Source organism: Carassius gibelio, chromosome A10 (assembly GCF_023724105.1).
Source record: "Carassius gibelio isolate Cgi1373 ecotype wild population from Czech Republic chromosome A10, carGib1.2-hapl.c, whole genome shotgun sequence".
Lineage (NCBI taxonomy): Eukaryota > Metazoa > Chordata > Actinopteri > Cypriniformes > Cyprinidae > Carassius > Carassius gibelio.
The window spans coordinates 122,036-135,799 of record NC_068380.1 but is presented as its reverse complement, the minus strand read 5'-3'; the positions used below and the strand labels follow the sequence as shown (position 1 = coordinate 135,799).

At 37.2% G+C, this 13,764-nt stretch overlaps 1 protein-coding gene across 1 annotated transcript; it reads right to left on the bottom strand.

Moving 5' to 3' along the window:
• Positions 1-9,222: 9,222 nt before the first annotated feature.
• Positions 9,223-13,108, bottom strand: LOC128020685 (serine/threonine-protein kinase pim-1-like). The gene is given in 7 exon segments (XM_052607287.1): positions 9,223-10,598; positions 10,601-10,729; positions 10,815-10,991; positions 11,808-12,174; positions 12,282-12,332; positions 12,461-12,567; positions 12,739-13,108. Coding segments are annotated over 7 exon segments (948 nt in total). The 5' UTR covers positions 12,812-13,108; the 3' UTR covers positions 9,223-10,554.
• Positions 13,109-13,764: the final 656 nt, after the last annotated feature.

Genomic DNA, 13,764 nt, shown 5'->3' with positions numbered 1-13,764 from the left:
CCCAACTGCTGCTTCTTCATCATCAGCGTTCACGTGCTTCATCATGGTGGGTCTTAAACAATATTGTGAGGGTTTAAACGTGACCGTGATTCAGTGCCATACGCTCTCCTCGTGTAGTTTCAAATGTTCCAGTGTTGTAACAATATGACAGGAAGTAGAAATTGTGCCCCAGTGCCCTTTGCCTCATAATGCCAGTAAGGGAAGTGTGGCCTCTTTAAAGCAGCTCTGTTGCAAAAGCTTCAGTGCCGGAGCTCATAACATCATCACCTGCCGCTCAGACCTGACTGTTTACACAAGCCTTTTGTTGTACCTTACCCACAAACCCACATGACCTACATGGACAGTGGCTCACGATAGTATTTGGATAGCCTTACTATACCTGAATGTCACTTACTGCATTATATTAAACATTGAAATGATTTATTATACATTTTTTTGTGATTAAATTAATTATTAAAGTTGTGAAGATGGAATATGCTTTGCTATAAAACTTTTATAAACTATACTTTACTTTTAAATTTTGATCAATTAGTGATGTAATAGGATATGATCAATCAGTTTGTTTTTCAGGAAAATATTTAAGCATTTAATACCATTACGCATTTTTTTTTTTTTTTCGCCATTGTAATCTGACCATCACATGAACTCACGCAGCTTTACTATATTCACACATCAGTTCACTGTGTGTTTGTGTTTAACACAAAAACAAGAGCCATGTTTCCTAGAAACATTTGCATCATCATGAACCTTGGAGAACTGCGGATGCATCATAAAGCTGCTATTAATCCCTTATTTTGTGAAAATGTAAAATGTGGCGTGTAGCGTGAGGCTTTTCGCATTAAAAGTACTTAGTGTATAATTTGTATAATGAAGCCACCTATGATGTGGGAGGGAGACATGAGACGCAGACTGAGAAAAGAGGAAGAAGGTGCAAGTGTTCACTTGTCCATATCTGACTGATCACAAGCTAGGGAATGAGGAAGCGATACGAGGGTTTACGGGAAACCTGCTAGGAGGGGGCTGATGGGAAGGCATGGTGTGTAGGAGGTCTTTCAACAGATGTGCAGATGTGTGTATTCTGATTGAGGTTTTTCTTTTCTTTTCTTTTTTCTGTTGCATCATGTACTCTGTTATGAAACCTCTAGAACAATGCTGACATGTTTGAAATTCTGAAACTTTTTGCAATATTAGTACCATTGTTGGATAATTTCATGTCATGCATAATTAAATGAAACAAAATCATTAGTATAATAGATACTAAATAAAATAAATATATAAATAAATATAATAAAGACTATTATTATTGTTGTTTTTGATGCTGTTTTTGTCATTTCTGAGTGAGGTCATGAAGAGGACTTTGTGAAAAAAAAAAACACCATTAAAAAATTCAATAAATTAAAAATAATTAAATTAAATTAATAATTTCAACATGAATTTAAATATAATTAAAATATTTAATAGTATTTGATATCATACAGTTATTAGCTAATTTCTTAAAGCAAACATAATTAAATATATATATATATTTTCTTTTTAAAAATAAAATATATTTTTCATATGGTTAATTTAAACATTATTGGTGTTTTTTTTATTTGATTTTGTTATTCAAAATGTCATTCTAATTTCAAAAAATAAAATGAAATAAAATAAAATAATGAAATAAATAATAAAAGTTGCCCTTTATGACTGGTAGTAGTGTCAAGATGTTGATAAAATAAATAAAATTAGCTTTCATGGGAGAAAAAGGAAATACACTGAATTCAAAACTAGAATATTTTGTCATCTGGCATGCAAAAGAAATAAATAAATCATAAGTTTGGTCTATGAGGTATCCCTCATGTCAGAAAAACAAATTTGCAAAATGCATAATGTTTTGTTTAAATCTCTCATCCAGAGTGAGAAATAGACAAGAAAACGGTCACCAATACTCCCAGTTCTCAAATTCCCGTTTTTTCCAACGCATATCTCCAGCTTGCATGGATTCCACCCACCACAAGTCATTCTCCACCATGAGAACTGACTCCAGTGGAGTTCTCAAGTCACTCAGACTCCAGTGAGTAACTTCTGTTGGGGAGGAGGACACACACAGAACCTTCCTCATAACTGCATAAGCTCGTCCCGGCCCTCAAATTTGTCCAAACTTGACTGCTGCCACACAGCTATTTACCAAAGGATGAATCACAAGAGGTTTGTCAATATCAGCGTGTTTGCAGTTGCAGGTCAGAATATCGATTCCTGTGTTCTCTTAGTGTAGATGGACAGGAATGTTACTGAGGTTTGTTCTCGGATGATGACCTTTAGCATTGCACTTCATTGCTGAGAGTCGAGTGAGTCACAGAGAAAGGAATGCTGGGTAGTCAAAGGATCCCACTCGCAAAAGCTTGGGAGAAAGAACTTTAACAGGTAGAAACCGATTCTGATGAGAAAAAGAGTCTGGGTCATTCTCAGAGGCACATTCCTATCCGAGTAGCTCCGGAGAGTCCTGGAAACACAGGAAGAGCGGCCTGGAAGCAAACACTGATCGCGCTCCCACAGTTCTTTAAAATACACACACACTCTTCTTTAGAGGCTCACTGTGCATGCTAATGTGCTGAATGACATTTATCACTACAATTAAAAATACAACAGCATTTTATAACAGACTATAGTGTTGTTGTTGTTTTTTTTACTGTAATATAGAATAAAAAAAAAGTTTAACCGGTGTCTCAACAATGCTAACGTGTTCTGAGGGGTTGCTAGCAGGTAATTGGTTTTGAGCAGTTAGTGTTATTGTATTATTTATGTTTTTACCTTGAAATATCAGTTTCAAAATCATTCTGAGGGTATGACTTCTAATTCAGTGACCGGCTTCTGTTTCTTTCCCATGCTCTTCTCCAAACGTTTGATCTGGGAGTGTGTAAATTATACAATATGGATACAATACTCTGTGAAAAGAGCGGATTTCTTTATGGCAGCAACAAATGCATGTGAACAGCCATCAATTGCATTTATGACAGTTGCAGGCATATATTTATTACAGTAAATTACAGTCACTTCAATTTAGAGGTGATGATGAGTAAATATATATACATATAACATTACAAAAACTAATATAACAGGGAAATGAAACTGATCTAAAAGGTTACATAACTATTATTAAAATAAAATAATACAAAAAGGAGAAAATAATGATACAAATAATGCAAACCTCATTAAGATGACTTAAAAATGCTATATATATATATATATATATATATATATATATATATATATGTTGCTGTTTTTATTTATTTATGTATTGTATTTGTTTAAATATAAATGATTAAACAGATAAATATAAACAGTTATAAAAACGAATCTATCAGAAAGAAATAAACTGTACTAATTTAAATCTACATCAAATAAAATAATGTTTTAGTCATAGTTTTGGCAAGACATTTGTTTTTATTCAAAACTGTAGTAAGCTCAGTTGCTCGGTGGTGTCTTGCTGGTCCAGGTCAGAAAGAGTTGAGTCAAATAAAGAGAATATCTCTTGGGCCAAACATGAGCTGTCCATGCAAATTTTAACAGTACTAAAGTTTAACATTGCTGTGCAGTTCCTGGGGAGTTTCTAAGTACAAGAATCCACCCCAAGTCATTATGATATTGTGATATCTAGATATGGCTTACATCCCTCTGTGCATCCTTTTTTTTTTCTTCTTAATACTTTAGGGTTAAGTATTTTGTGTAAATCCCTTGTGTAATTGCAATAATGCTTAACAAGAGCCACTTATGATACAGAGAATGTCATGTTGCTTTAGTATCGCAGCTTTTGTGCATACAATTATGCATGATTATTGTTCAGTTGAATATGAGATTATGGATCCAGCTGGGCACATGAGCAAACAGCCTATCACAAACAGGGTTAAATCAGACAGAGGGCACAATGACCTTGCCCGAATCATTGAGCCCGTGTGTGGCAGAAACTCTGACTCAATGGGACTAATTATCCAGGTGTACGGAGTGTGAGCAAAACACAGACACACCTGCAGGTGCGGGAGAGATCTGAAACCATCTGGGCCGTTTCTGAACACAACAGCGTGGTCTTATTAATATTCTCACTCTCAATTTCCTTTCGGCCGAGCGTTTCAGTGTTGTTCAGACTGTGTGTGTGTGGGAAGATTACTCAACAGATCCGGTTCTTTTAGAGGGAGGAGAGTGTGCTTTGAGCCAGCTGGGTTTCTCTGTCCATTTCCCAGCAGTGTGAAAGAGCGCGATGAGAAAGAGAGGGAGTGAACGGAATAACAACTAGAACTCTTAACCCGAGCGAAGGAAAGTTCAGGGACAGTTGAGATCATGTGTTTGATTATGACGATAATGCATTTTTCCAATCGTCCAGATTCAAAAGGCTGGAAAATGCAAACTGATATTTTGTTGGAAGAAATTCTTTAAAATTATATTTAAACACATTTTGCATTTCCCACAATCTTTAAATAATGTTGATCTGACCTCTGTATATGACTTTGGTTGGTGCAACTCAATTTATTCAGGTCAGCTGAGTTATTTTATACAGAGCCCCGAACCTGACATGCAAGAAAAAATAAATAAATTGTGTACACAATTTACTAATTCGTTCCCTCAATGTAGTAAAACATGCACACGATTACTATTGCATTCCCTTGATTTACTATTGCGTTCCCTCAATTTGCTAAATCATTCGCACAATTGAGCAAATCGAGGGAACAAATTAGTAAATTGTGCGCACAATTTATAAATCGAGTGAATGAAAGAGTATACTGAGGGAATGCAATAGTAATCGTGTGCACGTTTTAGCACATTGAGTGAACGAATTAGTAAATCGTGAACACGATTTAGCCTAATATTTTTTTTTCTGCATGTCATATGCGGGGCTCCATAATATTAAACGTTTGACTGATAAAACCAGTTTGCTTTTATGTTTTAGGTTACCTGACACATTTTTACATGAGTAATTTCAATGTTAAGTGGTGGTGCTCTGGAGTAGGTTCTAGAGACCCCAGATTTGGTCAGATTGTTATTTAAAACAACTTTTATAATTTTGCCAGATTTGATCATCTGCAATTAGATATCACATTTGTCTCCTATTTAGTTTCAGAAGAGATCTCAATGATGTCCTGTATCTATGGAAGCCTGTGTCTGCCACTAAATAAAAAAAACATTTTTTTAAATTCATACTTATTTTATTTTTCTCTGAATTGCAAGTTCATAGTTCAATCGAAATTCTGACTTTATTCAGAATATCCTTTAGTCAAAATTGCGATTGCGAGTTATAGTCGAAATAGTTTTTTGTGATTTGCGAGATATAAACTCGCAATTGCACAAAAAAAACGTTGAGCTTGGACTGCCATAGACTCCCATGGCTAAGGAATGAGTAAAAGAAGAAATGTACACAAATGCTAGATTTAAAATAAAATAAAATAAAGAATAACAAAAATAAAATTCAATAAAATAAAACAATCTGCTCTTAGATAGCACATTTGTCTCCTTTTTAGTTTCAGAAAAGATCTCAACGATGTCCTGTACCTATGGAAGCCTGTTTCTGCCACGAAAAATAAAACTAGGTAATTGCAACTTTTTATTTAAATTTATACTTTTTTTCTCAGAATAGCAAGTTCATAGTTCACTCGCAATCCTGACTTAATTCAGAATATACTTTAGTTAGAATTGCATTTGCGAGTTATAGAAGTTTTTTTTGTGAGAAAAAAGTCAGAATTGCGAGATATAAACTCGCAATTGCACGAAAAAAAAAAAACGCAATTGAGCTTCTCAGAAGCATGTTGAGAAGCATTGTTTCAAACTGTGTCTACTAGTCAGGGATTTCAGTATGAACAAAAACATTCTTCCCAGACAAAGACGTCTGAGCTGATTTCCACATTTCCACAACCCCAATATACTCTTACTGTACGTCATTTCTGGCTATTTCTGCTTCTCCTTGGAAATCCAAAGAGAAACTTCTGAAACAAAGTTCATACATGCAGGCCTATATCTCTGAACAATAAAATATACCTCTGGGTGTGGAAAATGACAAAAATAGGACAGATTTTGCATATAAATGCTATAAATAATACATCACAGGCCAAACATAAAACACTGGCGGTGATACAATACAGTATGCTTATTTGAGGATTTGTCAAGAAAGGAGATTTTTGGCCCAGATTTGTAAATATTCAGATATTGTACAGAACATTTGCTCAGAAACTTGTGCGTGTTTGTACTGTTTTGTGGTGATTATGCAACAGCAGAAGGGATGATTCAGCAGTCAAATGTTCGCTCATAGATTCCAACCATGCAAATATCATGCAGCTATTTGACTCTCATTTTAAAACCAGTTTGCATGCTAGGCTCTCGCCATCCGTTGACTTCCATTCAGCGAACTTACAAACTGGGGAACTAAGCCTTCCCACAGTCACACTGGGAGTTTCACTCTCACAATAGGTTCCTATTAGCACCAAAAAGGGTTTTACAGCCTGATGCCATAGCATAGAAGACCTTTTTTGGAGCCAACATGAAATTATTCCAAAAATCTTTCAACAAAGCCTGAGAACTTTGAAGCGTACCAACTTCTGAAATGAATTTCCTTATCAGCTGGGCCACAAAGGCCACTTAAAGGATAGTTTGCCCCAAAATGTACATTTAGTAGGCCTAATTATTTACTCATTTACTTACATCACATAATTTTAAATCTGAGTTAATGGTTCTAAGGAAGCCAAAGGAGAACTTCTGATGAATCTTCAAGCAACTCTAATATTTTATATACTAAAGGGAATGGCAGCAAAAAACATGAAAGATAAAAATATACTATAAAAGTGGTTTGTATGACTAATAAGGTCTGTGGTGAAAACAAGCTCAAGCTCCTGTGAGTGATTTTTTTGGTCTTCAAAAAGGCAGCTGCTAACAAGTATCTAAATTTGGACTACAGAGACTGTCGTGGACATTAAACATCATGCAATCAGGTGAACTCATCTACTCACAAGTCTGCTTTCGCATCCTTCTTATATTTATAGTTCAAAGTCAAATATATTTATATTCTAAGTCAAAGATTAAGGGAAAATAAGTTGTCAGAAGCTTTATGGTGGTGAGCAGTGTTGGGGAAAATACTATTAAAAGTAATGCATAACAATATTGCATTACTCCATAAAAAAAGTAATTGTGTTCTTTTTTTATGGAAAGAAATGTATTACATTACGTTTTGTCACCTAAGCAGGGCTTCCTTATTTATTTACAATTTTTTTAAAAAAGTTATATTTTTGCTAACAGTGAATCCCCTTTCAAACCAAAAGTAACTTTCATTACTTATTTGAAAAAGTAACTTTTAAAAAGTAATCTGATTAGGTAACTCGCGCTACTTTTAATGCATTAACCCCGACTGTGACGGTGACGTTCGAGTCTATCGTGATTTTTTCTTCTGGTGATTGTATATGGGCTTCAAAATTGACAATTTGTGAAGTTTATCATGATAAACCAAGCATTTAAAACATTTCAAAATCAATCTTTTGTTGGTCACAGATTATTTTCTGTAATAATCAAAAAAACAATTGAAAAATCCTATTGGTTCAATGGAACCAGGGTGATGCGAACTTCTGGGTTGGCCTACAAAAATATGTACTATAGCACTCAATATCCATGCCCTTTTTGTTAGGAATAGACCCAAAATCCAGATTCATGAAACCTGGCTTTGGCACATTATTTTGAATCTAATTATGGATGAAGATTTGAGAACTGAAGAAGATTGTTGAACCAAATGTTTTTTGACTGACTATTGAAGAACCTTTATTTTTAAGCATGTACATTGCTAAAATGTTATTTATGTATTTTTGTTATTGAGGATGCTGACCGATCAGGTGTGCCTCCAGACATATGCGCACATTTTAACTCATTTAGAGCTGCGGGGCAAATGCTGAGAAGGTTTTTGTGAGAGGATTAATGAAAGGCTTAACAAGAACGTTCCCTGCTTGTGCTGTGAAAAGGATCAGGTCAGGACGGTCCATGCTGGGGGCCATGCTGTCCTGGGTTGTACGGTGCATAAGAGGAGAAACAATTAAACAAAAGGCTTATTTCTCGGGCGAGGTTTTCAGGCACAATGTGAAACTGCTCACAGGTGGAGAATTTATAATTATGCCTCTGTTTAACTTTTAACATTCCTGGAGCACCACCGGAGGGTTCCACAGGTATAATTTCAATCAAAGACACTGATTTTCAATTATAGAATGTAAACAGACCTACCGGAGTGGCAACGGTGGCATTTTTTCTTTTTTTTCATGACATATTTCCTACTTAGACAGGAAGTTTGGGTGGGACATAGAGAAGGACTGTGGCTTTTTTAAAATAGCCAACAGGCTTTAGTTTACGTGAACCATTTTTTTTTTTTTTTTGCCATTTGCCATTGCTAAATGGAATCAGGTGGTTCAAAAGAGTATTTTATTGGGTAACAATTTGTATACACCCCCTAGGGTGAGAAAAGTCATCAGTATTTTTGGTCTATTTTCCTCGAAGACTGTAAATATTTAATCAGCTTTTAGGAGTACACAATCACTTAAATGACATTAAAGCTATAAACATGGACTAAATCTAAAATGATTAATACTGATTAAATGAAAATAAAAAATGTGCACTATATATGTATATATATATATATATATATATATATATATATATATATATATATATACACATACATATATTGCATAAAAAACAGTTTGTGATTTATCTCACATCTATTTATCTGCTTGTTTTGGTTCATGGCTCAGGCTTTAAATAAAGAGTTTCTCTGAGATAACTATGGAAAAAAATGAATGAGGAAAAAAGTACTGCTGGAATCAAGGCCACAGAGCAGGTGGGCGTTCACATTCAGGCTTTATGTACAGCTCTGTATCGTTGTACTTTCCAGTGAAGGATATCTTTATAATGCTATTTAAAGCATACCTGGTGCTATCTACAAAACAACTGATAAAGTAAATGCTGTTAACTATCGCATGTATCCGGTTCAGGAGTCCAGCATTAAGGAATCTGGACCCGTGGTCCTAATCGCCTCAGATTAAAGACACACTATCAATATAAAACGATAAGTGTGTTATAAAAGTTAGTTAAATGGATTTACAGCTAATACCACTCCAATCTGTCCATCTCTATTTCTCAAATGACATCTGCTGATTGTCTGTTTAAAGACCACCAACTGATATCACTGTAGTGAGCCAAACAAAGCAAATCATACCCAGGAAACCAGAATGAATGTTAAAAAAATATTTATTGACAATCGTGTAAAAAAAATAGCTTTCTAAACATAATTTACATTGCTAAATCAGAATCTGAGTTGCAATCATGCCTACTAAAGGTGAAAAAGAAACTATGTAAAATCACTCGTTCCTCAAACATTCACGAGGTAATTTCCTCCAACATATGCACAGCAGACAGTTTAAATTAGGTGACAAACACTACTTCAGACTGGTATGGTTTACCATCAGCAGTACTCCATGCATCGAGAAACAGAAGTGCTTTCAAAGATTATTCACAACATATGTACATCTTGTTCTCAAAAAAGGCTTTAAATATGGTAAAAATAGATTTAAATAATTCGTGGGCCCTTCAGTGGTGGAATGAAAAAAACTTTGCAGAAAATTGCTTCTCTATAAATAAATAAATAAATACTTCCACTTCCATCTTGTTTTTTTCTTTTTAAGACACTCCAATAAATAGAATTCACACATAAGCCTCGTCATGGAATTGAGTCATCTGACCGAACTATTTACAATATAAACAACAAAAATATGCAGAAAATGTAGTCTAGTATGTTGTAGTTGCATTGCTTTGTGCATCTGTGACAATGAGTGGTAGTTGTTGAGGGTTACACATTACAAAGGAAGAGGAAAAAGAAACAGCGGTTTGAAAGAGTGAGGTAAGACTTTTCATTCTGCAGAGGTTTGTGAGGTCGATTTGGTTACTCTCTCTGACATACTAGAGTAAGACCGACAGTTACCCGCCAGGAGCAGGTAAAGTGGAAGCAAGAAGGTAAAAAAAGACATCTGGTTAAGGAGTAGAGTGTTACAGTGGCTATTACTCAATTCAAGTATTTCCAAAAAAAAAAAAAAACCTAACCAAAACAAACCCTTGATCTTGCACAGAAGGCACTAAAATAATTAAGCTCGGCTGATCTGCTTCCTAAAGGAACAGCCCTGATGGTGCACCAAAGCCGCAGATCGACCATCAGCACAGCACCACTCCTTGTGGCCGCTGCATCGGTTGTCCCCGAGCTCCTCCCTACACTGGCTGAGATGGGCTTCTCACTCTATCCCAGTCCGACAGCAGTGTTGACAGTCATTTGGTTTCTACGAGCCAGACTCATGGGACCCTGAGCCACGGAGGGGCAGGAGACGAGAGATAACAGATCTCACTAAAAGGTGGACCTTTCCCTTTTTTGGCCTAGCCTAGAACTCCCGCCTAGCAGCAATGCTCAAAACAAAAGAACAACATGTGTTTTTTTTTTTGCACTGCTCAGTCCGCAGGTCCCCTGGGTGGTGTGCTGCTGTAATGGAAAGTCTCTACGTATGTATTCAGATAGAGTCATTTGCACACAGTGACTGCTGGGAAAGCAGCGGGCTGATGCTGTGCAGTCTGATCTCAGTGTTGTCTGTAGGGGGCGCTGTGTTCTGCATCCAAGGGTGGTTGATGATGTCCTCGAAAGACGGGCGTTCCGCAGGGCGGAGGGCCAGGCACCACTTGATAAGCTGCTGGCACTCTGTAAAACAGGATGTGTGATTATAGCCCTGCAATAAACCCATAAACCTCCTAGAAGGCAGCGTCATGTTATCTTTATGTCTTACCTGTGGAGATTCTCCGCCTAAACAGCACCTGTCCGCGTATGATCTCTTCGTCCTGCTCGAACGGGATGTCCCCACACACCATGTCGTACAGCAGGATTCCCAGAGACCACACGGTCGCAGATCTACCGTGGTAACGATGAAATTTGATCCACTCTGGTGGACTGTAAACACGTGTACCTGAAGAGAGAACAGAAAACTGCATTTAATTTCATCATACTGAAACCCAAAAAGCACAATAAAACTGCATTCAAGTCTTTATTTTAGTACCTGATACTACCAAACCCTAAACCAAACACTGTAGTAAAAGGTGCGGCAGGAAAAAGGTGTGTCGTGTTTGAACAGTATTGTTATGGCGCAGCATTAATGTGCACAGTCATGTGCTCGGGAGCGTGACGGCAGGGGCGCGCATGTGAAGAAACTGGTTGCCATGTGACTTGTGTTTACAAACTTTGAGTTGTAATAATTCCGTTTTCCCACCGGCGGGGGCGCCAAACCCACAACCAAGCGAAATGCCTTTTCCCCAAAGCAACATAAAATAAAAATAAACAAATCATCACGCCGAGCGATTTATTAAGATTGATATGTCTAGTTAACGATGGAAGGGGGTCTTAATACATTTACCAGTTGATTAATGCCAGATATGTTTGATACACTCGTTTTAAAACGTAAAAGCATCGCTTCAACATATAAACATACACCCTTCTTAAAGCTTGACAGGATTTCCAAACCTCACAACCATCGAACCTTTCAACGTCTTAACGGATTTAATAATACATCAAGCAATTTTTAGCCCATAATTTTGGGTTGTTTATAAACTTTTCCCCTGACAAAGTCGTAATAATGTTTATGGATTTATTTTTTAATAAACATTTATATCCACGACACAAATTTCCATTGAGGCTAGATAAGCACGTATTTCAATTTTCCACGTTCCCGCCACGTTTTCCGTGACCGTGGGAACCCTGACTTGAAGGTCATGCAAATGGCTCTTACCGTCGAAATCGGTGTAAACGGTGTCTTTGAGTAATGCCCCCGATCCAAAGTCGATGAGCTTCAGATCGCCGGTTCGTAGATCGATGAGAATATTCTCGTCCTTGATGTCACGGTGGACGACGCCGTTGTTGTGGCAATGACGCACCGCTTCCAGGACTTGGCGGAAAAAGTTCCTGGCGAGCTCCTCCGGTAACGCGCCCTTCTCCGTGATGAAATCAAACAAGTCCTTGACGGTCTCCGGTCTTTCCATAACGATAATGAAGCTGTCCGGTCGCTCGTACCAGTCCAGCATCTTGATCACGCCACGGAATCCGGTGGCGACCTTCTTTAACAGGATGATCTCCATAGGGACGCGCGCGCCATTGGGCTGGAAACGAAGGACATGTTCGTTTTAGTGACGCTCTAATTTATTATTTATGTGCGATGTTTTAGATACAAATTATATGAATATAATCATTTTCATTAAATACTCACAAGCTCTCCCCATTCAGTCACACGATCTTTTGCAACATGCTTGATGGCAACCTAGAAATAGTAAATAAATGCATTATTAAGCAGTGAATGACATTATATTTGCATTATATGCAACATAAACATTATATGAACATTCTGAACGTTCACACTTATGTAAACAAAAATACTCAGGAACCTACCGGCGCGCTATCGGCGATCCTCAAACCCGCATACACCGTCCCAAAACCGCCGCTTCCCAGCACGGAGCCGACCTGATACACCTTCTCGAACGGCTCTTTCTCCTTAACTGTCGATAAAAGATACAATAGATTCGTAAGAATTGATAGAAGGCGTAAAATGGTTTAAGAATTTGAAATCTGACGCACGCGCTACTCCCAACACTCAGTCTGCTGACGTTAACTAGCCCAAAACCACAACACACACGCAGATAGACACGCGAGAATAACCGTCGGCTAACCTTGAAGCTGGATTTTCGCCGGCATGTCCACGGTGGAAATGTGAGCGAATGTGTTGAATTTTGATAGTAGCATTTTATAATCCGAAACGAGGGTTCTTCTTGAGGGTTATTCCAATGTTGAGGTCGAAATCCGTCGTGTAGAGATGGATGTAGGGAAGATCTACTTGAGGGATCCGGTCTAGAAGCCTGTAGAAATCCCTTCTCATCGAGGCTCGATGGGTTTTGATTCTCAAAAGTCTCAAGGTCTATTCCAGTTTAGGATATGAAATTAAATAAAGAAACGATTACTATATTTCGAAGATAAATATTATTGTCTAAGGTCCGCGACGGACACAAACACCCGGCTTTCTAAATCGCAAGGGAGGGGCTAGAGCCGTTATATAGTAAAAGGGAGGGTTGGAGTTGTGCGTCAAAGAGTGTCCCCGCCCACAAACACGATTCAGCCAATGAGCATTGCGCCTGCCTCTGCAGAAAAGGTCAATCAAATATGAAAATAAAGGAAAACGTAGACGTGGCGGGAATCAAAACGCGCCAAATAGTCGAGTTTTTTTTTTAGGGCGTTCAACCGGTGTGGGGCAGACATGATGGAGAGTGATTCACATGGACCGTGGCTGAAGCCCCCACTGCAGACTCGGAGTGTTATTTCAGAGAACTATGAAGATGCTTTATACATACATATATGTACGAATGTATATCACACACACACATACATACGTGTGTGTTTGTGTACATATACATATATATATATATATATATATATATATATATATATATATATATATATATATATATATACACACACACATATATGCATTCGTACATATTAATATGTATAAAGCATCGTTTTTTCTCTGAAAATGTTATATATATATATGGCAGAGAGAGCTCAACACACTGTAACTTCAGAAAACACAAATAGAAAAGAAAAATCAATAATTCTGATTTGTACAGTGTATTGTTTGCTTTTGCGACACATATAACCGTGTTACTTAAGCAATTATAGCATTCAAGGATCAGTTCACATGG